The following is a 26,234-nucleotide window of genomic DNA, read 5'->3' on the forward strand; positions in this document are numbered from 1 at the left end:
CCTACTAATCCTTTCGATTGCTACTGCTACCACCACCAAGAGTATCAGTAATCAATTGCATAACTATTCTTAGCTTAACTGTATTATTTTCTCCTTGGTTGTCCTGCTATGTAATTGTGTAACTGCCCAAAGAGACAATGCTGACATTTGTGGAGAAACTGCATTTACTAACTAATGAGATACAGATTTCTAGAAATCTTTTTGCTTTAACAACTACAGGTTTCTCTCCACCACCATCTTCCATTCAGTTTAGGTACCTCTAATTTTGTGCTTCAGTATCTGTTTTTAAATTTCAATTAGAAAAATGGAAGAAAGAGGCCCCAGAGTTGCTTGGGTGGATGTGATAGGAGTGGGAGAATAGAATAGAATCAGGAGACCTGGTTTAAAGGTATGATAAATAATATATATAACCAGAGATCAACAATCTTTAGAGAAATAGGCTTTCTGGAGAAATAATCTACTTTTGGGGGAAAGTATACTGACTTTGTTTGTTAATTAAAAAATCATTCCAAGTAGAAAAAAATAAAGGGAATTATACTGGTTCTGCTCATTGAGCTGTCCTCTACTGAAGCAGACGTAGAAGTATCTTACTTCATGTTCCTAGGCTAATGACCTTTTTAGAGGCTGATGTAATTAATGAATACTTCCATGCTAAATAGTGATGGGATTTGCTATCTCCTTCTCTAAACATTCTGGCTTGCATTATTTTTGCAGTTGCCCTTCACTTTGCCTTATTTCTGTGTCTTCTGTGTTTCAGGGAGCATTCAAATTCTGCCAACTGGATATTTACATCACAGACTACCATTTTCTGGACACAATGCTGATCTTCATGCTATATGGCTGGTCTGTCATTCCCCTCATGTACCTGCTGAGCTTTCTGTTTACTAAAAGTACTTCTGCCTACATCAAGCTTGTCCTATTCAACTACCTTTCAGGCATTTTCAGTGTCCTCATAGATGCCACTCTTCAGTTCGGTAAGGGTAAGGGGCTTCACAAAACTTCTCTTTCCCCAGAAGGCAATAAATAAATAAATAAATAAATAAATAAATAAATAAATAAATAGATAGGAATGGACTAAAGACATTAGTAGACAATTAAGTTCACAGTTTGGGGAAAATCCTGTACTTTATCTAAGTCCATAAAATTATTTTTGAGTGCCTCTGATATTCTGGGCACTGTGTTAGAGCTGGGATCCTCATGCTGAAGTGATAGGACTGAACCTGACCTACAGGTCTTTGACAGGGTTCCTCCTCTCTATCCCCACCTCCAGTAACTCCATCACATGACCTAAAAAGTCCGTTTCGCAACAGATATGGTAAATTTTAGGAGCATTTGTCCTGAGACTCATTTGTCAGAGAGAGAGAGAGAGAGAAAACACAAAAAAGCAGCTTTCTTCTTTGAAGGGGAGGCCTCAGAAAGTTGGAATAAATTCTGTCTCAACTATAGGAGGTCATTATTATCTTTAAAAAGATGAGCACTGGGTGTTGTATGGAAACCAATTTGACAATAAATTTCATATATTAAAATAAATAAATAAAAAAATGTTCTTCCTTTTTTTAATTTTATTTTTTCAATTTACACCCAAATTATTTATCATATAGTGCAACAATGATTTCAGGAGTAGATTCCTTAATGCCCCTTACCCATTTAGCCCATCCCTCCTCCCACAACCCCTCCAGTAGCCCTCTGTTTGTTCTGCATATTTGAGTCTCTTCTGTTTTGTCCCCCTCCCTGTTTTTATATTGTTTTTGCTTCCCTTCCCTTATGTTCATCTGTTCTGTGTCTTAAAGTCCTCATATGAGTGAAGCCATATGATATTTGTCTTTCTCTGACTGACTAATTTTGCTTAGTATAATACCCTCTAGTTCCATCCACATAGTTGCAAATGGCAAGATTTCATTCTTTTTGATTGCCAAGTAATACTCCATTGTATATATATACCACATTTTCTTTATCCATTCATCCATCGATGGACATTTGGGCTCTTTCCATACTTTGGCTATTGTCGATAGTGCTGCTATAAACATTGGGGTGCATGTGCCCCTTTGAAACAGCATACCTGTATCCCTTGGATAAATACCTAGTAGTGCAATTGCTGGGTCATAGGGTAGTTCTATTTTTAATTTTTTGAGGAACCTCCATACTGTTTTCCAGAGTGGCTGCACCAGCTTGCATTCCCACTAGCAATGCAAAAGAGATCATGTTTCTCCGTGTCCTCGCCAACATCTGTTGTTGCCTGAGTTGTTAATGTTACCCATTCTGATAGGTGTGAAGTGCTATCTCACTGTGGGTTTGATTTGTATTTCCCTGATGATGAGTGATGTTGAGCATTTTTTCATGTGTCGGTTGGCCATCTGGATGTCTTTTTTGGAGAAGTGTCTATTCATGTCTTTTGCCCATTTCCTCACTGGATTATTTGCTTTTTGGGTGTTGACTTTGATAAGTTCTTTATAGATTTTGGATACTAACCCTTTATCTGATAGGTCGTTTGCAAATATCTTCTCCCATTCTGTTGGTTGCCTTTTAGTTTTGCTGATCGTTTCCTTCTCTGTGCAGAATATTTTATTTTGATGAGGTCCCAGTAGTTCATTTTTGCTTTTGTTTCCCTTGCCTCAGAGACGTGTTGAGTAAGAAGTTGCTGTGGCCAAGATCAAAGAGGTTTTTGCCTGATTTCTCCTCAAGGATTTTGATGGCTTCTTGTCTTACATTTAGGTCTTTCATCCATGTTGAGTTTATTTTTGTGTCTGGTGTAAGAAAGTGGTCCAGGTTCATTCTTCTGCATGTCGCTGTCCAGTTTTCCCAGCACCACTTGCTGAAGAGACTCTCTTTATTCCATTGGATATTCGTTCCTGTTTTGTCAAAGAATAGTTGCCCGTACGTTTGTGGGTCCATTTCTGGGTTCTCTATTCTGTTCCATTGATTTGAGTGTCTGTTTTTGTGCCAAAAAATGTTCTTCCTTGATGTTAGGGCAGTTCGTAGTGAAGTGAAGAGAGGGAAGAGTGTAGAGGAATCTTGAATTCTTGGGAGAGGCTGACAGTTTTGTTGAAGGAGGTTTTATCATGTGGCTGTCCTTCCCTAATTCAATGAAAAGGTACAAGCTTGTGAGCACCCTAACAAGGTTTTCCAAAGAAAATCTCTATATGCCTCTGACACACATACAATTACCTAAGCCAGTTTTTCTTCCTCCCAGGCCTGCTTTTTATAGTATTCTTGAATTTGTATCTCATTTTCCTTCTCTGATTTTGAGATTCAGGGAGATATTCACTAAAATGGTTATTGTTAAAAATGAAGTTGTTGATTCACCCTCTAATGTACATTTTCAACTGACCTCAGCACTTCCCCCACATCCTCCCTCTCTGCTGTTGCTCCACAGACACTGGTCTTGTTCCCTTAGTCCTTCACTGGTATCTCATAGACACCCACTTCACCAAAGAGACTTTTCAGAACTCTGCAATTATCAACACAAACTGTCACTGGATATTGACTGGAAGAAACTTATTGAATAGTAATTAGTATTCTTCAAATGTAATATTTTTTTTTAATTCCCAAAGTTTATTTTGGTCATCCTTGGGAGATTTGTTGTCCTAGGGATAGTTCATTTCCTATAATGAAATCTAATTTTATCATCTTTTTAGAAGTTCAACATAAGATGTCAAAAGCCACCAGAGCCTTCATACTTAATTCATTACTGTTCTTTCCTAATTACAACCTTGCGAAGTGTATCGATGACTATTTTACTTTCTACCAGATAAAGAAATGGTGCTCTGGAAACAAACCTCCTGTCTACATAAATTGTAGTAAAGAAAGTAAGTATCATTAATCTTAAACATAAGAATGCCAGTAATTTTTCCAGCAAAAATGGGTTTATTGGGGAATGGGAGAGAATTGCAATACAGGACAAGCAAGTTACAGCAAATCACAGACAAGTCTCACAAACATTATTATTTTAGAGAGGAACATTATTTAGGAGGAGGAGAGAAATTGGGAGGAATTGTTTGAACAAAAGTCTATTGGAGAGAAGCAAGTGTTCAGGGTGATGACAGTTTCTTATTGACTGAGCTGCAGGGGGTAGTCAATTTCTTATAGGACATACAGTGTGCTTTTTTGTTGTGGTTGGGGTCTGTAATCGATGATTCTTTCTTTTTGAGGATTCTTCTGTTGGGTGTACAATTGACAATTCTTGTAATTGACAAGTGGCATGGTATGAGAGTTCTGCCTGTTGGCCTTCTGACTCCATCTTAGTGAAGATTACCTTTAATTTTCACAGTATCCTTAGAGTCCCTAAGCCTAAAAAATTGGTCTCAGTCTTAGCCTATGAGACATGTGGGGAATCAGCCCTTTTTTCAAAGGAGAGAGTCAGGACACATATTCAGTACATAAGTCATTTTATCAGAGTGGGAGAAAGCCTTTGTAATAATAAAACCTCAAAAACAAAGCCAAGTTAAGTTTCAAGTAGTCATCGGATATAAAAATAAGAGCTACTAGTAATCAACCACATAGTAACTATGTTATGTTAAATCTTCACAACCTCAAGTTATCGGTTTTTATGCCCATTTTGAGGAAACTGTGCCCTAGGCCACATAGCTTTTGTGGTCCAGAACTGAGATTCACAGCTTATGTTCCCTCATTGCATAATGCATTTCATCTTCAGAAGAAAACCTCCATAGGAAGAATTTGTGTGATATTTACTTTTGTTACTTCTCAGCACTTTCATCACTCATAAGCACCCACACTCACTTGGCCACAACTTATTTGAAGAAATAGATAAAACCCATTCTCCAGTGTCTAATATAGTATCTGCACATAGAGGAACTCAACTTTTTTAAATAAATAAGTAAAGGTCAGGATGTGGTGATTTGAGTAATAAAGAGCAGTACAATAGAGAAAAGAGCCAGAAAAAGAGAGTAAGAGAAAGGAGAACAATACTGCAGATTTGTCAGAAAGAGTAAACATTTAGAAATCCTCATGGTGGTGGTGCCTGGGTGGCTCAGTTTGTTAAGCATCCAGCTCCTCATATTAGCTCAGGTCTTGATCTCAGGGTCATGAGTCCAAGCTCTCCCTGCACTGGGTGCCATGCTGGGCATGGAGCTTACTGAAAAGGAAGGAAGGAAGGAAGGAAGGAAGGAAGGAAGGAAGGAAGGAAGGAAGGAAGGAAGAAAGAAAGAAAGGAGGGAAGGAAGAAAAAGAGAAAGAAAGAAAGAGAAAAAGGAAGGAAGGAAGGAGGAAAGAAAGAAAGAAAGAAAGAAAGAAAGAAAGAAAGAAAGAAAGAAAGAAATCCCCACAGTGGCACTGTATCATTTATTAGGTAATTTTGGAAGTATCTTATTTTTGTGAGAGTGGGCAGAATGAGAAAGGCGGGAATATTTAGTAGCAAACCAGATCCTACCTAGAATAGTAGTTGATGACCTCAAAGGGAAGATCAGTAAACTGTAACTGTATGACAATAAACTTTAGCAGATGGGGTGAGGTGGGGAAAAAATGGAAGAGAAATATTTCATGCAAAATCTAGTGACATGGGAAGTCAAGTATTACTGAGTCTCCATAGAAGCATGGAGTATTTTGTACGGCAATATAGAAAGGTTCCAGTTTCTCCATATCCTCTCCAACAATTGTTATTTTCCATTTTTTTATTATAGTCTTTCTAGTAGGTATGAAGTTGTATCACACTGTTGTATCAATTTGCATTTCTCTAATGACCAGTGATTTGAGCATCTTTTAATGTGCCTGTTGTCCATTTGTGTATCTTTTTTCATAAAAGTGTCTATTCAAGTTCTCGACCCATTTGAAATTGGGTAATTGGCCTTTATATATTCTGTAAAGTAGACCCTTCTTTGATATGTGGGTTGTAAATATTTTCTCCCATTCTGAGGGCTATCTTTTCACTTTCCTGCTAGTGTCCTTTGATACACAGCAGTGTTTCATTTTGATGAAGTCTAGTTTATTCACTGTTTTTTTGTTGTTTTTTGTATACTTTAGGTGTCAATTGCTTAATCAGAGGTCACAGAGATTTATTCAATGTTTTTTCCTAAGAGGTTTATAGTTTTAGCTGTTACATTCAGGTTGTTGATCCTTTTTTAGTTGATTTCTGTATATAGTGTGAGACAGTGTTCCAACTTGATTCTTGTACATATGGATATCCAGTTCTTTCAGCATCATTTGTTAAAAAGACTATTCATTTCCCCATTTAATTAACTTGGCACTCTTGTTGAAACCAGTTGACCTCAGAAGCATGGGTTTATTTCTAAACTCTCAATTGTATTTCATTGATATGTATGTCTGTCCTTGTTTCAGTATCACCCCCATCTTGATTACTTTAGCTTTGTAGTAAGTTTTTGAAACTGGAACTTGGCTATGTCTTGATATTTGTTTTGCAATTCCTTATACATTTAAGAATTACCTTTTTTGAGGGTGGGGAGGCACCTGGGTGGCTCAGTCAGTTAAGTGTCCAACTCTTGATTTTGGTTCAGGTCATGATCTCATGATCATTGACAGTGCAGAGACTGCTTGGGATTCTCTCCCCCTCTCTCTGGTCCTCCCCTGCTTGTGCTCTCTCTCTCGCTCGCTCTCTCTCTCTATTTGAAAATAAATAAATAAAGTTTTTAAAAGAATTACTTTTTTTAAGACCCAAAAAACAAATCTAGTAGGATTTAAACAAATTTTATTTATTTATTTATTTATTTATTTATTTACTTACTTACTTATTGAGAGAGAGAGAGAGAGTACTCAAGATGCATGCACGAGCAGAAGAAGAACAGAGGGAGAGGGAGAGAGGGAATCTTAAGCAGGCTCCACACCCAGTGTGGAGCCCATCATGGAGCTTGATCTCGTGACACTGGAATCATGACCTGAGCTGAAATCAAGAGTCAGACACTTAACTAACTGAGCCATGCAGGCACCCCAGAATCTGTAGGACTTTTATTGACATTGCCTTAATTCTATAGAACAATTTTGAAAGATTTAATACCTTTACAATTTTGATTTTACAGTCTATGAACTTGGTACATTCCTTTGCTTATTTAGTTTTAGCCATCCATCTATTTACTTATGCCTTCTGCATTTTTATTTAATACTGTTTATTTGTTATTGGTTTAGAGGTATTATAGATATGTTGTTAGCTTTATTCCTACATATCTTTTGATGTTACTATAAATGGTATCACTTTTGAAGAGTCATTTTTCATTGTTTTTTGCTGATATAGAGAAATAAAATTAAAGAGCTCATTTTTTGTATATTGAACTCCCTAAATTATTTTATTAACTTTAATAATTTATGAGTAGATTATTTTTAATTTTCAATGGGTACACTCAAAGCAGCTGCTAATACGGACACTACTTTTACTGCTTTGTTAAGGACATACAATTTAAATATAATCAAAGTGGTGATAGCTGACATCCAGTTTCACTCCAATTTCAGAGAGAGCATCTTCACTGATACTGACTATATGCCCTATTTCACACAGCTTTGATGAGTCAGAACTGAGATTCAAAGGGATCCTACTTTTTGGATTAAAAACGTTTTTCGTTTTTTTTTTTCTATCCTGTATTTAGTAAACCTTTTTTTTTTTTAAATCACAAAAAACTGTTCAGTTTTTCTTAAGCTTCTGTTGAGATGGGCAAATGATTTTTCTCTTTGTTTTACTGAATTACATATTCTGTTGAATTACATAAACGGATCTTCTAATGTTAAATAATAAAAAAATTAAATAGACTGAATAATTACACATGGAGATTATTGATCATGTTTCCTTAATAAAGATAGAATTATTTGGGTGTCCCATTAATAATTTGGGGAGAGGAATTAATAGAGTTTTTGTAGAATCCTTTCATTTACCTAAAATTTCAAAATCATTGGAGTAAATTTGTTTATAATATCTTCTGGGGTTTTTTTTAATGTTTATTCATTTTTGAGAGACAGAACATGAACAGGGGAGGGGCAGAGAGAGACACAGAATCTGAAGCAGGCTCTAGGTTCTGAGCTGTCAGCACAGAGGCCAAAGTGGGGGTCAAACTCATGAACCACGAGATCATGACCTGAGCTCAACCAACTGAGCCACCCAGGCACCCCATATCTTCTGGTATTTTTAACACCTGTGAATTCTATAGAACTTATCATTTTCACTTATGATATTCTGAATTTTTTCCACCCACATTGTTTCTTGATAAATCTTACCAAAGTTTTATCAATTATTTTAGTCTTTTCAAAAAACATGTTTCAGGGGCACTGGGGTAGCTCAGTCAGTTAAGTGTCTGACTTTTGATTTCGGCTCAGGTCATGATGTCACAGCCATGAGATCAAGTCCCACACCTGACTTTGTGCTGAGTATAAAGCCTGCTTAAGATTCTCTCTCTTCCTCTCTATCCCTCTCCTGCTTGCTCTCTTTCTCTCTCAAAACAAGAAATAAAAAACAAATTTTCACTTTTGTTGATTCTTCCTATTGCATGTTTATCTCCTAAATTATCAATTTAAGCTCTTTATCATTTTCCACATTTTCCATTTTGGGGGATTAATTTTCTAACATCATAAGATGGGTTCTTAAATCATTTATTGTCAGCCTATCTCCCTTTCATGATAAGGATGGATCGCAGTGGGGTTTGGGAAGTTTGTATTTTCCTTGCTTGTATTTTCTGAACTTCCTGTATTTGTGAGTTGATCTCTCATTACTTTTATAAAATTCTCATCTTGGGAAGATATCACTTTTGAGAAGAACAACCTAGAAGACAGAATTATCCCTTAGAAGCTTGATGATGTGCAAAAAGAAGGAAAATATAGCAATAATGGATAGTACTGCAGAAACAGAAGGTTATCAGGAAATCAGAAAACTGTATCCACATTACCACCACACTACCACTACCACAAGCAGAAGGACATTTATTAAAGAAATTACATTTCACTCTGCCAACAAAAATCCTTTCATAAACTAAGCAACCAAGGAATCAGCCCAAACTTATCATCACTACTCCATAAAATTATTGTTTTGATGGTTCCTGAAAATTCCCAATTCACAACAGAGATAACCAACATTCATAAAAAGCTAGTATGGCTAGAAGACAAAAATAACACATACTAGAAAATAAAATTTAAAAAGCCACAGAGTTAACTTAGTTAGAAATATACATATAGTGGGGTGATATGTGGGAAGCGAAGCAAATATGGCTAAACATCAACATAGTTGATACTAGGTGCAGGGAATGGTCTTTATTTTATTATTTCAATTTTACTTTATGTTTGAAAAAAAATTTTTCAATGATAACACGGAGGGAAAAGACACTCCCATAGAATACATAGAGCATGATACTATTTCTATAAAGTTCAAATTTGAGAATTAAACAAAATTTTATTTACTTACATATATAACTTTATATATTTACATATTTCATATATATTTAATGGTCTATTTGTATTTAAATAAAATAAGAATGCAGAATACAATTCATCATAGTGGTTACTTGTGGAAGATGGAAATATATGAAGGAGCATCTAAGTATTTTAAAATTGTTTATAAACTCTTAATTTGGAGACTGGGTTCATAGATTCCATTATGATATTATGCTTTAAATCTGTACATATATAGCATATAATATGCATGAATCAAGTATTTTTTATTTAGAATTCTAAAGTATGAGGAATAGAAAAGGTAAAATAATACTAGATTTGATGGTCTAAGGAGGAATCTCAAAGGATCCCCTGATAAATTATTAGGCTTTATAAGCCTAATATTGTGGTTGATTACTGCAAAATAAATACAAACAGAACATTCAATTGCATTTCTGTACATCAACTGTAAACACTTAGAAAAGTGTTCAAAGGCAAAGCTGGAACAATTTCAACAACAAAATAAGGTAGTATTGGATTTGTAACTGAAAGTATAAATTGATAATATGAATCTGTTTTGATATAAATAAATGACTAAATAAATAATGATGGATAGAAGAAAAATTCTCCATAGAGTTTCAATCAATTTATGTAGATATTCCAACCTCTAGGAGGTAGAGGATAACTTCCCAGTCCATATTTGTGGGATGTACATTTTGACTTCCCTCCAGAGAATAGAGAGCACAGACAAGGGATGAGAGGGAGTAACTTTACAGCAGAGAAAGCTGACAAACACAATCTCAACCACGTGATCAAGGTCAACATTAACAGTGACAAGTCACACTGGTAGTGTGTACATTTTATTGTTGTTGCAAAAAAATATCCCTTTACTTCTGTGAGTTTCCTCCCCCAAATCCATAATCCCAGTTTAATAATGAAGAAGAAAAAAAGAAACCATTAGACAGGTCCCAAATGAGGGATGTCCTACAAAATTCCTCACCAGTACTCCTCAAAACTGTCAATATCATAAAAAAAAATAAAGAAAATATGAGAAAATGTCACGGCTAAGAGGAACCAAAGGAAACATGACTATTAAATATAATATAGAATTCTGGACTGGTTCACAGAAGAAAAAAAAATAACACTACGTTAGAAAAAAAAGGAATCCTGAAAATGTCAGAGACTTTAGTTAATGGTAATATTTGGTACTTATTAATGATAATATTTATTCATTATTGTAACATACCATACTAATGTATGTTGCTAATAATTAGGGAAAGCACATGCAGAGTATGTGAAATTCTCTATATTGTCTTTATAATTTTTCTGTAAATCCAAAACCATTCTAAAGGATTGACTTTTTTTAAAGGAGGGAAAGTATATAATTTTCTTATAACAAATTCTGGACTTTTTACTCAACTTCTCAAGACAGTTCAAGAAGTATCACTAATGGTCATTTTTACCTTTTAAATGCAAAATGTTACCTTTTGCAAGAGTACTTGCACTTTAATACTGGCTTCTAATTATTGGTTTAAGATTTCACACTTTTGAAAGGACTTGGAGCATTTTTTCATGGCATGTAATAATAAGCATATCAATAAATATATTAATATTCATCTGCTTAGCTTACTTGATTACCATACATTATATTCATGAAATTAGCCTTCAGAATTCATTGTTGAATATTAGTGTAGCAGGATAATCACTTCTCACACTCCAAATAGTTTACTTGTCTCAGTGTAGCCTAATGTTTCATTCCACCCTATATTTCTTATTTATTGTTTTCTCAGGCCTTGTTCATAGTGTCAATGTTCTGTACTAATCTCTCTCTCCACCCCACCCCACCCCCCACCCCCGCCATCCTCAGATACTGCGAAGAATGTTTATTCTTTGGAAGAGAAAATGATTGGAAAGTACATGATTGTAATGAGTATCACAGGCTTTATTTGCCTTCTCTTGCTTTTCTTTTTGGACACTACTTTGTGGAAGCTAAGAACATTTCTCAGTCAATATGTTTACTTTGGTATCTATAAGACATTCAGGAAGGTAAGTAATTAAGCATGATCCTTAAGAATAACTCCAAGAAAAGGGAACATTAAGCCTGAAAAGCATGTATCTATATATGACTATCTCAGGGTAAAAGAAAATCTATGTTCACAGAAATATGTTTTCTTAAATAAAACTCATTGAGGTTTAATTTACCTACAATAAACTGTATTTGTTTTTATTGTTTCAAAGCACCAAATTTTGTGTTTACTAATTTCCTTTATTGTTGACTATTTTCTCTTTCATTGATATTTTTGGTCTTTATTTAAAATTTTTTCTTCCTGCTGCTTGCTTTTGGCTTACTTCTCTCCTTCTAGCTTCTTTATGGAAAGACTGAAATTACAGGTTTTAGGTCTCTCTCCTTTAATAACACAAACATTTAAAGCAAAACATTTCCCTGCAAACACTCCTTTAGATGTACTCTGAAAAATTTTGATTTTGTACATTTTTGTTATCATTCAAATGTTTTAAGTATTTTTTAAATTCCCTATACGATTTCTTTTTTGATGCATGGATTACTTTAAAAGTCTGTAAATAAATGTAAAAATATTTGGAAAGTTTCTAGATATATTGTTATTGATCCCTAGTTTAATTCCTTTGTGGTTAAAAAACATACTCTGTAGTGAATTTTTTTAAAAACCATTGATAATTGCTGTATATGGCTCAGCATGTGACCAATATCGGTATTGTGCCATGTACATGTGAAATAAATGTGTACATTTGTTAGTTGTAATGTTCTATAAATATCAATTAGGTTATGATGGTTGATAGGATTGCTGTATACCTAGTCTCTAGCTGATATATTTTTGTCAGATTTATTTTTCAATTGCTAAGAAGAGTGTAAAATCTCCAATCCCAGTTGTAGGCTTATTTCTCCCCTTTAATTCAGTCATTTTAAAAAGTATATTTTGAATCTCTATCATTAAGCCAATAGACATTTATTATTTTATGTCTTTCTGATTAATTAAATTCTAGAATATCTGGTAATGACATATATCTCTGGTACTATTTTTTAAGCCTATTTTTTTTTGTCTTAAAGTCTATTTCCTATGACATTAATATGGTACCTTCAGTCTTGTACTTACTTTCTCATGGTATGCCATTTTACATACACTTATTTTCACTGTATTTATTCTGACTATAAATAGCATATAGTTACATCCTAATTTTTTATCCATTCTGATAATCTCTGCCTTTTCAATATGAGCATTTAGCCTTTCATTGATAAGTTTGTATTTCCACCTACCACATACATATATTATTTGTTTTCTGTTTGTCCCTTCAGATTTTTGTTTCACTGCTTTCCCATTTCTGCTTTTCCTTGGATTATTTGAATATATTTAGAATGCCACTTTAATTTTTCAATTCACTCTTTAGCTATACTTCCATACTTATGTTTAATGATTGGTGCAGGGTTTACAAAATAATATATAGTTCTTTTTTCATAGTCTGTTTAGAGTTAATATTGTAAAATGTAGAAAATGTGAAACCATGATTTCTGTTTCTATCCCTCACTGTTTTTAATGCTATAGTTGGTGTATGTCTTACATCTATATATGTCATTATATAATTAACCATGAAAAATAATACCATATTTTGCCTTAAAACAGCATGTATTTCAAAGTAAGTAATAGAAAAAAATGATTTTATATTCACCTAGATATTTAGCATCTCTGGTGCTGTTCATTCTTTCCTGAATATATGAGTTTCCCTCTGCTATGGTTTTCCTTTAGACCAAACACTTACTTAAGCATTTATTTTAGTTAAGAACTAGAGAAGAGCTATGTCTTCTTTTATCTGAAAATATCTTTATCTTTATTTGTGGAGTATATTTTTGCTTTCATTAGAAGTCTGGGTTGATCATTTTTTTTTTCTGGGCACTCTATATGTAATATCATTTAACTGTCTTCTGGTTTCTTTTATTTCAAATACGAAGAGGTAGTCATTCAAACTGCTTTCTCTTTTATGTAATGCACTGTTTTTCTTTGGCTGTTTTATTTACGAGTTTCTCATTATCTTTGGTTTCCACCAATTTGACTATTATGTACTAAGGCATAAAGCCAACTTAGCTAAGCCAGAACCTTATTTTCCAGAATCCCCTTCCCTGTATTATCCCAATTTAGAGTTGTTACGGAAGGAGATTCACATGAGATTTTGAAGGCAGAATTGAAGCAGACTTAGACTCAGTCTTACAGCAGCATATCTCTCTTCTTAACTTGTCCACTCCAATCTATACTAGCAGCTGTGCATAATGCCACTAAAAAGAGTATCATCTAACATAACTCTAGTCACAATTATTTACTTAGGATAAGTCAGGGAATGGCAATGTCATTTTCCATGATTAGATACTTTTTTTTCCAAATACTTGTTTGTTGTATTGCCGTGTTTAAAAAACAAAGTAACGAATATCGAGCAATTCATTTTACTGCATTTTGCCTGTACATGTTTATATTTTATTTATTTTTATTAAGTTTTAAATTTTTAATGTTTATTTATTTTTGAGAGAGAGACAGAGCATGAGTGGGGGAGGAGCAGACAGAGAGGGAGACACAGAATCCAAAGCAGGCTCCAGACTCTGATCTGTCAGCACAGAGCCCAATGAGTGGCTCGAACTCACAGACCACAGACCACGTCATGACGTGAGCTGGAGTCATACGCTCAACCGACTGAGCCACCCAGGCGCCCCATATTTTTACTAAGTTTTAAATTTTAATTCCAGTATAGTTAACATAAAATGTGATATTAGTTTCAGGTGCACAATAGAGTGATTCAAAAAATTCTATGCATTACTCAGTGCTTATCATAAGTGTACATTTTTTTAATGTTTGTTTGTTTGTTTGTTTGTTTATAGAAAGATTGTGTGTGCAGGTGGGGAGGGGCAGAGAGATAGAATCCCACGCTTTGAGTGCAGAGCCCAACCCTACAAACTATGAGATCATGACCTGAGCTGAAATCAAGAGTTGGACACTTAACTGACTGAGCCACCCAGGCCCCCCTACCTTGAAGCATCTTTAGGGGCACCTGGGTGGCTCAGTCGGTTGAGCCTCCGACTTCGGCTCAGGTCATGATCTCGCAGTCCATGAGTTCGAGCCCTGCGTCGGGCTCTGTGCTGAGAGCTCAGAGCCTGGAGCCTGTTTCGGATTCTGTGTCTCCCTCTCTCTCTGACCCTCCCCCGTTCATGCTGTCTCTCCCTGTCTCAAAAATAAATAAACGTTAAAAAAATAAAATTAAAAAAAAAAGAAGCATCTTTAGCAGGATAAGTGTACTCTTAATCCCCTTCACCTGTTTCACTCATACCCTCCACCAATCTCCCCTCTGACAACCACCAGTTTGTTCTCTATAGTTAAGAGTTTCTTGGTCAGCTTCTTCATTTCTTTCTCTCTTTCTTTATTTTGTTTCTTAAATTCCACATATCAGTGAAATCATATGGTATTTGTCTTTTTCTGACTGAGTTATTACAATTATCATTATACTCTCTAGCTTCATCCATATTTTTACAAATGGCAAGATTCATTTCTTTTTTATAGCTGAGTAATATATATAAATATATATATATATATCTAAAACTTCTTTATCCATTTATCCATATAGATGTACATATATAAAAGTTATACGTATATACACATGTATAAATATTATATATATGTGTGTTCATACATATATAAAAGCTTTATATATAAATATATATGTTTTATATAAACATATATAAAACTTCTTTATCCATTCCTCAGTTCATCTCTCCATATTTTGGCTATTGTAAATAATGCTACAATAAACGTAGCTGTGTATGTATCCCTTTGAATCAGTGTTTTTGCATTCTTTGGGCAAATACTCAGTAGTGCAATTGTTGGATCATAGGGTAGTTCTATTGGTAACATTTCCAGGAACCGCCATACTGCTTTCCACAATGGCTGCACCACTGTGCATTCCAACCAAGAGTACACAAGAGTGTCTTTTTATCCACATGCTTGCCAACAGCTGTTGTTTCTTGTGCTGTTGATTTTAGTCAGGTGTTACTCTTGTTGGGAATCTCTTATAAGTGACAAATGTTTTTCTCCTGGTGATTTCAAGATTGTCTCCTTGCCTTTGGCTTTCAGCAATTTTTCTGTGTACAGATATATTTGTATTTATTGTAGTTGGTACTCACTAAGCGGTGGATGTGTATAATGTTTTCCATGAAATTTGGGGAGTTTCAGCCATTTCTTTAAACATTTTTCTGCTTACTTCTCTCTTTTCCATTTGACATTCCCATTATGCATATATTGATGCACTAAATTGTATCCCACATTTCTCTGAGGCTTTGTTCATTTTTCTTGATTGGTTTTTTCTCCATCTTCAGGTACCTCTTTGTGTCTATCTACAAGTTTTCTAATTCATTTTTCTACCAGTTCAAATTTGCTATTGAGCCCTTCTAGTGAGTTTTTCATTTTAGTTATTATAATTTTCAACTCCAGAACTTCCACTTGATTCTTTTTTTTAATTTCTATCTTGTTATCATTAATCTTGATTTGAAAAAAACATTGTCATAATACTTCCCTTTACTCCTTCAAGCATGGTTTCCTTTCCTTTGAAAATATTTATAATGGCTACTTTGAAAGTCTTTGAAAGTCTTTAAAAGTCTTTGTCTGTTAAATCTTGCATCTGGTCATTTTCATTTTCATAGGCAGTTCCTATTGCTTGCTCTTTTTCCTGTGTATGGAACACAGTTTCCTGTTTCTTTTATCTCATAATTTTTGCTGAACTCTGGATATTTTATTTATTTGTTTACTTATTTATTTTAGAAAGAGGTCTTTTTTATTTTAGATAAAGAGAGAGAGTAGGGAGAATGAAGAGGGAGAGAGAGAGAGAGAGAGAGAGAGAATCTTATGCAGGCTCCACACTCAGCATGCAGCCTGATGTGGGACTCAATCCCACAACCCTGGGATCATGACGTGAGCTGAAATTAAGAGTCAGACCCTCAACCAACTCAGCCACCCAGGCACCCCTGAATATTTTAAATGTGTATTGGTTCTCTAGGTATTGTTCTTTCCTAGGGAACTTTTGTCATTTGCTAGTTTGTTTAAGTGACTGGCTGGGATGTTTTTGTGAAGTCTATTTTCCTTGTAGTGTGAAGCATCTGATATTATTCCTCAGAGGGTGCAGACCTGGGCATGGGGGCAGTAACCCTGGAATGACTGTAGTTTTAAGGTCTCTCTTTGTCTCTTTCCATATCCACACCCAACTGTTAAGCTCCACTAATTGCTGGCTGATTTTTTATTTCAACAATGTGTTCTCCTAACACATAAATTGCTCTATTGATAGATCCATTAAATTTGAGCTTCTTTGCAGAAATAGCTTGAGGTCAGTATTCAAGATTTGTTTCACCCAAGAGGGCTTTTCATGGCTGTCTCTTTCCCTGTTTCTTTCTAGTAGAGTAGCTAGCCTATGGTTAATTTATATATCTAATGAAGCTACCAGTCATTTCTTAATTGCTTTACACAAAACCACCATTGTTTTGAGAGTATCTTTAGGCTTGAACTTCTCTATCCTGTTTTGAATGAAGGCAGTTCTATGGGGGAGAATATATGAGCTCTCTGTTTTACAACCTAACTCTATCCCTGGGTAAAATTTCTGAGCCATGGCTCCAAAGTTAAAGACAGAGACAATGGTATGCTTCTTTCTCTTGAGTGATATCACTGTTTCAGGAGCTGGGTACTCAGTAGGAAACAGCGGTCTCTGGTCTTGTTGGCTTACCTCTCCCAGCATGAAGCCTCTGCCCTAAGAATGAACTAGAGTCCACATTACACCCAACGTAGAGGATCCTCCACTCCCTGTGTGGAGAATAGGTGAGAGAAGGGAACCCCAAATTCCCATTTACACTCACCCAGAACATAGCCTCTGCAAAATGAGAAATGCTGATATCCTGTGTCTCCCAGAATTTACTTGGCCTTCAATTGTAAAGGTGAGGGAAGGGGAGGCTTTGTTTTCATAGCTGCACCTGCCTGAAGTGAAGTTCTTTTCTGAGCAATAGGAAGGGAGGGAGAGAGTGGGTTATGATCCAATGCCACAGGATTTCCCTGTTCTTACCAAGTTTAGTAGATTTATTGAATAAATTTTTCTTAATTTGCTATATGCCCTTAGGATCATTTCCAGAACCTTTAAATGACTATTATTTAGGTAATTTTCACCAGTTTCACTAGGGCACATGTCCACATAACTCCTCAAATTGACATTCTGTTAGTTGTAAAATATTTCAGGGTGAAGTCCTACTGATTTTTTCCTTTCCCTCATAGAGAAAGAGTCATTCTTCTTTAGGCTTTCACTGTTGAACGTGCTGTACTTGTAATAAATCACACTTGATTGATCTCAGTTGTGGCTGCAGTTTTTCCTGAGGTGTCCAGTTCTGGAAAAAACAACATGCTATGTAATCCTAATTTTTTAAATTTGTATAAATAAAAATGAATACGTTCTGAATTGATTGGACAAAACAGTCTGTAAAATTATGCCAAATTTCTGTTCTACCATCTTGATATCAGTTTCCTAAAGCTACTTGGTCTAGTCAAGAATAATAAAGAGCAATGTTATCTTGTAATATTTATCCTGCAAATATAGGCCATAGGGTCCAGGCATTTCTTAGGAAAAGTCTAGTTAAGCCTTGCTGATTTTCTTGCTTCTATTCCTGATTAATTTTGGAAAAAGTTATTCATTATTTAGAATTCATGGCTGTTTTTTAGAATTTCCATTCCTCTTGGGATGATTTCCTTCTTAAAGATCCAAGTTATAAAAATCACTTCTCTGAATGCTTAAAAGAAATTCTGTCTTTTAAAAAAATAGCATATGATTTAATTGACATGTAGAATTAAGAAACAAAACAAGTGAACATAGTGGGGTCGGGGGGAGAGAAAGAGGCAAACCAAGAAACAAACTCTTAACTATAGAGAACAAACCGATGGTTACCAGAGGGGAGGGGAGTGTGGAGATGGGTTAAAAAGGTGATGGGGATTTAGGTGTGCACTTGTTGTGATGAGCACCAGATGCTGTATGGAAGTATTGAATCACGATATTGTGTCCCTGAAACTAATATTACATTGTATGTTAACTAACTGGAATTTAAGTAAAAACTTAAAAAAATAAATTCTCTCTTTTAAAGATTTAAAGTACATATTGTAGCATGTTAATTCACAATATTTCTACTATGTGGATGACTTTTCCTTCTCTAATCTCTGCCATCATTCTCCCAACAAACTATTTATTATTCAAAACTCAGTCAACTTGTACACGATGCTGAGGTGATATTCAAAGACTTCATGGAATTACTAAAATAAATCTTTGTTAACATCTTTGAGATTATCCCCAGTTTAGCTTTCATGAAACCACCCACTCTAGACCAGACACCTAAATAGAATTTACTTTTATGATTCTTGTTTTGAAAATATAGGAAAAAGTGTCCAAGGAACTATCTGGAGAATCCGATGATGAAGATGTACAAAATGAAAGACAGAGAATCCTGGGGCAGCCTAGGGAGTTGCTGAATTCTGCAGTACTTATTAAGGAACTCACAAAGGTAACATCATTCACTGGCCAATATATGCTGGCTTCATTTATCCCTAAGAACATGTCATTGGTGTCTGGGACACACTGTGGTTTGTCAGAATCTATGAGTATTTTTCCCAGTGTAATAGAAAAGTTCTTGTAAAACTGTCTGAAGTAGTGGTCCATAGAGATCTGATAAATTTATTATATTTGATTTTCAAATATTCTTTACTATATTGTGTTTTCTGGCTTTTTTTTTAGATATATTTTAAGTACCCAGTCATTCTGGCTGTGAAAAATATCTCTGTTACAATCCAAAAGGGAGAGTGCTTTGGATTGCTTGGATTCAATGGAGCTGGAAAAACTACTACCTTCAAAATTTTGACTGGAGAGGAGACTGTTACCTCTGGGGATGTGTTCCTTGAGCAATTTAGCATCACTAAAAGGCTCCAAAAAGTAAGACACTATTACAGTCTAAGATATAAGAAGTTTGATGACTTGAGGTACAGGTAATGGGCAGATGCTAAAGATAATAGATGGCCATCATGAGAGACATTGATATTGATACTCTTGGCTCAGTAGATTCTGGAGAGAGAAATATATTTTTAAGGATAGGCAACAAGAGCAGAATCTAAGATATGAGTATCTTTTGTGTTCTTTGAAAATGTTAGATTAAAAGGCAAGTTCTATCAATAGTACATCTAATATATGCCAGACAAGGTACTGTAAGGAAGGAAAGACTGGGCAGAAGATGCAGTTCACATATAAGTGCAGTTCACTTATAATTGAGGTCTTCATGCACATTAGAGTTCTGGAACAGGATGGCCTTTCCAAGTGGTCCCAAATCAAAGCAAGATAGCTGTCTTTTGTATCTCTGAATCAGCCAGTCATTGGTTTACATGCCACCTTGGAAAGAGTGAATAATCTTGGGGAAAAGCTAAGTGGGGGGGAAATTCAAGAAGAAATGGTCAAAGGTTTCAAACTTCAGAAAGTCTCAGGCAACATAAAGCCTGAATAGTGCATATTGGATTTTTTTTAAGTTTACTTATTTTGAGAGAGAGAAAGAGAGAGAGACAGAGAGACAGAGAGAGGAGATAGAAAATCCTAAGCAGGCTCCATGGTGTCAGCACAGAGCCTGATGCGGGGCTCAAACTCACAAACCGTGAGCTGAAATCAAGAGGCAGACACTTAACTGACTGAGCCACCCAGACACCTGTATATTGGATTTAGCAACTAGAACTTCACTGATGCAGTTAGCAAGAACTATTGTACTATGGTCAGTTGGGTGGTAGTAATGGGAGCCTGAATGGTTCATTTCTTTCCTCTTTAGTTCACAGGACATTGTCATTATGACATCAGGAAGATGGGGTTGTGGGAGTCTGCATGCTCTAGGATGAATAGTATTCTAGTAACAGAGGTGAAGCTAAGAATTTGGATTATACTTTGAAGAAAGTTAGGTTTTTTTTTTTCAGAAAGTAGAACACTTTATTATAAATATTTCCAGAATATAAACTGATTTTATATCAAGACTCTTTGAAACTTTTAAAACTATATGTAACCTTAGCTTATTATTATTATAATGTATTTCATTTTCCACTTTGCAATCTAGAAAATACACTGCAAGTTAGGTCTAACAAAGGAAAAAAAATCAGTCTAAATTGTGTCAAAGAGAAAACTAATGAATATAAAAATATCCCACCCAAAACTAAAACAAACCTAATCAAGAAATAGATTCTGCAAAGCCCGTTAATACTTCAATTTAAAATAAGTGACCTCCCAAGGGAAAAATACTTCCACTATCATAGCAATTTGATGAGTAAAAGCAGTGCCACTCTCATTAAGGAAAATTACATTATATAGAAGAAAAATGTAGGGATGCTTTCAGGAAATAAGGAAAAGTAATTTCCGTGCTGGAGAGTAACCACATTAAATACTTCCAGTTCACTTGGCCTGTTGTTAGAAATTAAAGTACCTGTTCATATGAAAAAATCGATATGAACATGGACATCATAAAACCAAGCTCCTCAACTATTTGTTCAATTTAACCTCAGGAGAACCAACTCAGGATCTTCAAAATCCAAGGATAGACTGGTCCCAAAGCATTTCTTCCTCTGTCCTCTCTTTACCTTGTTCCTTTTTCTCTTTTCTACGCTTACATTCCTCTTTCTTAGAGGCCACATCTCGGCCTTTTTTCTCCTTTCGATTCTTAAGCTTTTCTGTACTGACCCTGACTGTTTCCATTTGTGTTTCATTTCTTTGGAAGTTCTTGTGTTTGTCTAAATCTATTTCCTCACAACCTTTTTTCCTCCTATGCTTGGGCCGCTCCTCCTCTGCTTTTTCTCTGGCTTCCTCTGGGTGCCTTTTCCCCTGCTGATGTATCTGTTTATGACTGGCTTGATGGGCGCTGGCACTGTTTTCTGAGGAGAGACGCTTGTAAACTCAAGATTCCACACTGTATGAGCGACGGTTATACCCTTGCTGACTAAGTTTCAGGGGTCCTGGTTTTTCTGAGAAACAGTCCCTGGTGAATTGGCAGTAGCTCAGAGAGTCTAGTCTTAGCCTGCTGTCATGAGCTGGTAGCCACTGAGGTAACCGGTTTTCCACCTTTGGTGAAATAGAGCATGATCTCGGGTAGGTCTGGACAGTCTCAGATGAGAGTCTGTGATCAAACATTCTATGCCTCGGTCTGTAATCAACCTCTTCTTTGTACCCACAAGTTTCCAAACAGTCCTCTCTCATCTTTCTGAAACAAGTCTTTGGCTCTACGCCTCTGGCTTTCTGCACTTTGATATAATCTTCAAGTTCATCTTGCAAAGAGTCATATGTCTTCTTTGAATGCTTCATTAGGTTGACAACAAGGGGTTCTCTTTATCAGGCTGGGAACTTGGTGAAGAAATCTGATCATATTCCCCCATTAATTGCTTCAGTTTTCTAGCATGGACTTTCCCCAAATGGTGAGACTGTGCAACAACCAGGAAGCTTCTCTGAGGCAGGGGCGGGTGTCTACAACTACTGTCCCCCTCCCCGCCAACGCCACTGGCCAGCCGGGGGATAGGCCGGGGTGGAGGTGGCGGAGAGGCAGGGACAGGCGCTGAGAAAGTCAGTTTTGAAGCAAAGAAAGTTCATTTGTGAGAAGTTTGAGAAACATTCACTCAAAGTTGTGGGAATGAAATAGGAGATATTTTATACATTAAATAACTTGACCACATTTACACTTGAAGGGAAGAAATTGAAATAGAGAAAGAAGTGATACATGATAAAAGGAAGTGAGTGGGTTCTTCCAGGTGGTCCTTGGGGTCAGAGATTTCAAAATTCCCAGCAGGCAGTGATGAGGTTCTTAAAAAAATAGAAATGGAAATGTCATATGATCTGGAAATTTCACTACTATTTACCCAAAGAACACAAAACACTAATTCAAAAAGATATATGCATGCACCCTTATGTTTATTGCAGAATTATTTACAGTAGTCAAGATACAGAAGTAACCTAAGTGTCCATTGATAGATGAAGGGATAAAGAAGATGTATATACAATGGAATATCACTTAGCCATAAAAAATATTATCTTGCCATTTGCAACAACATGGATGGACGTAGATGGTATTATTCTAAGTGAAATAAGTTATACAGAGAGAGAAAAATACCATGTGATTTTACTTATACGTGGAATCTAAAAAAAATGAACAAACAGAAACAGAAACAGACTCTAGATACAGAGAACAAACTGGGGGTTTTCAAGAGGGAAACAGGTAGAAAGATGGACAAAATAAATGAAAGGGATTAAGAGGTACAAACTTCCAGTTATAAAATAAATAAGTCATGAGGATGATAAACATAGCATAGGGGATATAGTCAATGATATAATAATAATATTGTCTAGTGACAGATGGTAACTATACATATGGTGAGCCCTGCATAATGTATAGAACTTAATCACTATCTTGTACACCTAAAACTAATATAATATTGTATGTCAAACATACTTCAATAATAAGATTTAAAGAAAATAAGTAAAAGTGGGGTGCTGAAGTCTCCAACTCATATTTTTCAGTTGTTTATTTCTCCCTTCAAATCTATGATTGTTATCTTCATATACTTTAGAGCTCTGATGTTTGGTGCATATATGTGTATAATTGCTATATTTTCATGGTAAATTGATCCTTTTATCAATATATAATACTGTATTTGTTCTTGTAGCAGTTATTGACTTTGTCTATTTTCTCTAATAATAGTATAGCCATTCAGCTCTTTTGGGCACTATTTTCATGAATTTTTTTTCCTATCCTTTTACTGTCAACTTATTTGTGTCCTTAAACCTAAGTGAGTCTGACGAGATAACATATATTTGGATCATGTTTGTTTTTTTTAATTCATTTTGCCAATCTATGCCTTTTGATTGGGGAATTACATTTAGAGAAATTACTGATAGAGAAAGACTTACTTTTTCCATTTGTTGTTTACCATATCTCTTATTGATGTTTTTTGCCCCTGATTTCCTCCATTAATGCTTTACATTGTGTTTAGTTGATTTTTTTGTAGTTACATGTTTTGATACACTTATTTACTTTTGTATATATTGTACAGATATTTTCTTTGTGGTTACCATTGGGGTTTCATCTAATATCGTAAAGTTGTAACAATCTATTTTGAATTGATACCAACTGAATTTCAATCACACACAGAACTCTATTTCTGTACACAACTGTTCCCATGTCCACACCATGTCATTGTTGTCAAAAATTACATCTTTATACTTTGTATACCATTAAAAATTATTTTATGCATTTGCCTTTTAAATATTGTATAAAATAAATAGTTGAGTCATAAATCAAAAGTATAATAATTCTGGTTTTTATATGTGTCAGAGGATTTTGCTTCACCAGAGATCTTTATCTCTTCACATGGCTTTAATTTACTGTCTAGTGTCCTTTAATGTCCATGTAAAGGAATGTTTTTAGCATTTATTGTAGGGTAGATCTGTTGTTGGTACTGAACCCCCTTATCTTTTATTTATCAGGGAATTTCTTATTTTCTATTTTTGAAGGACACAATTCTTGCTATAGAATTCTTGGTTGATGTTTTTTCTTACTTTAAATATATCATCCCACTACTTTCTAGTCTCGGAAGTTTCTGCTGAGACGTCTACTGCTGTTCATATTGAGAATCCTTTATATATGATAAATTGCTCTTGCTTGCTGCTTTCAAGATTACATCTTTGTTTTAGTCTTTTGACAGTTTGATTAAAATGTGTCTTATTGTAGGTATCTTAGGGTTTTCCTACTTGAAGTCTGTAAGTGTCTTGAATTTGTAAATCCATATATTTTGTTAAACTTCAGAAGTTTTTTCTAAAAACCTTTCCTCCCATTTCTGTCTCTCTTCTCCTGGGAATCCCATGTGCATATGCTGCTGTGTTTGATGATGTAGAATAAGCCCCTTCTTTTTTCTTTCTGCTACCCATACTTAATAATTTCAAGTCTCCTATATTCAAGTTCACTGATTCTTTCTTCTTCCTGATCAAACTCCTCTTGAACACTTGTAGTGAATTTTTAAATTCATTCATTATATTTTTCAGGTCCAGAATTTCTCTTTTTTTTTTAATTATTTCTTCCTCTTTGTTGATATTCTCCTGTTGTTCATTTATCATTTTCATAATTTTCTTTAGTTTCCTTTAGTTCTTTCAGCATATCGAAGACAATTATTTTAAAGTCTTTATCAAGTAAGTCATAGCTGTGCTACTTCTGGAGCAGTTTCTGCCAATTTATTTTATTCTATTCTTTGGGCCTTATATTCATGTTTATTTGTATGTCTTTTTGAAAATTGGGCTGTTGACAAAGCAGCCACCTCTCCTAGTCTTTGCCGACTGGCTCTGTGCTGAGGCAGTCCTTCACTATTTAGCTGACTGTGTTCTGAACTTGGATATCAGCTTTAGGTGAAGGCTTATGATAGATATTCTATGTCTTCTGTGCGTGCATCTTGTCTGCTTGTTCATGTGGCTTTTTGTATTCTTCCAGGAGTCTGCAGGTCTATAGTCCTCCTGCAGCTTTCATGAACAGTACCCTCCAGTTTTTTGCCCAAGCAAAACAAACGCCAATCTTCAGGCAGTCCCCAGCCAGGTTAGATTTACTCAACTCCCTCTCATTTGGGAGAAGAAATAGGGAACTGGGCTGCTGCCTCCTCCGACCAAGACTGTTCTGCAACAGGGAGGGTTTGGGCAAGGATGAGTAAAAATGCCACCAAATATCTTACTATTTTGAAGATGGCTTTTTCTTAATTAAATACTCACTTGGTTGCTGTAGGCTTCAACGGTTTTTCAGAGCTCCTATAAGGATATTTTAGTCCCTTTCTGATTGTTTTTTGAGGTTTCCATGGAAAACAAGGGCTTAGAGCTTCCCAGGTGGACATTTTTCTGATTTACTCTTTTTAGCATTGTTTTGTAATTCTACCCCTAAACTCCTTTACAGTTTTATTTATTTCCTTATAACAACTCCTCCTCCTCCTCTCCTTCCCCTCCTCCTCCTTTCTCCTCTTTCTCCTCCTCCTCCTCCTCCTTTGTCACGTTATTATTATTTGTACGTTGTGGGTTTTATTTATACTGTTCATGGGATCTTTTTTTTCTGACATAAGTTGCTAGTATTCAGGAATGCTATTGAATTTTTATATGCTGATATTATTATCCAGAAACCTATATGAACTAATTCTCTAATTAGTTTTCAGTTTATCTACAGATTAACTTGGCTTTTCTATGTAGGTAGGTTTATCATCTAAAAATAATGAGAGTTTTTCTTCCTTTCCCATTGTCATTCTTCATTTATTGTGCTATTGCATAAAGTGGGACCACCAGTACAATGTTGAATACTGGCAATGATGATAAATATCTTTTTTTGCCCCTGCCTTTGCATGGAATACTTCTAAATTTCTACTACTATATATTATATTTGGCTACCCTTTGTCAGTTTAAGAAAATTCATTTCTATGTCTAGTTTGCTACAAGCTTTTAGCATTTTTTTCTTTTTTTATTTAAATCTAAGTTAATTAACACATAGTGTAATAACAATTTCAAGAATAGAATTTAGTTATTCATCACTTATATATAATGCCCAGTGCCCATTCCCACAAGTGCCCCCCCTACTGCCCATTGTCCATTTGGCCTATTTCCCCACCCAACACTACACCAGCAACCCTCAGTTCTCTGTATTTAAGTGTCTTACAGCTTGTCTCCCTCTCTGTTTTTATCTTATTTTTGCTTCCCTTCCCCTATGTTCATCTGTTTTGTATCTTAAATTCCACATATGAGTGAAATCGTACGACATTTGTCTTTCCCTGACTGACTTATTTCGCTTAGCATAATACACTCTAGTTCCATCC

General features: G+C 35.3%; 2 protein-coding genes across 2 annotated transcripts in view; one reads left to right on the forward strand and one right to left on the reverse strand.

Annotated features, from left to right (window-relative positions):
- The window catches only part of LOC106970513 (phospholipid-transporting ATPase ABCA3-like), a 179,733-nt gene that overhangs the window by 141,810 nt on the left and 11,689 nt on the right, over positions 1 to 26,234 (forward strand). The window contains 5 exon segments of the mRNA XM_053212893.1: positions 758 to 974; positions 3,636 to 3,806; positions 11,180 to 11,358; positions 18,776 to 18,901; positions 19,132 to 19,326. Coding sequence (XP_053068868.1) covers positions 758 to 974; positions 3,636 to 3,806; positions 11,180 to 11,358; positions 18,776 to 18,901; positions 19,132 to 19,326 — 888 coding nt within the window.
- On the reverse strand, positions 20,329 to 21,958 carry LOC106970512 (lysine-rich coiled-coil protein 1-like). The gene is given in 1 exon segment (XM_015067140.3): positions 20,329 to 21,958. A coding segment is annotated over 1 exon segment (774 nt). The 5' UTR covers positions 21,715 to 21,958; the 3' UTR covers positions 20,329 to 20,940.

The sequence above is a fragment of the Acinonyx jubatus genome, chromosome E3 (assembly GCF_027475565.1).
Source record: "Acinonyx jubatus isolate Ajub_Pintada_27869175 chromosome E3, VMU_Ajub_asm_v1.0, whole genome shotgun sequence".
Taxonomy (NCBI): Eukaryota; Metazoa; Chordata; class Mammalia; order Carnivora; family Felidae; genus Acinonyx; species Acinonyx jubatus.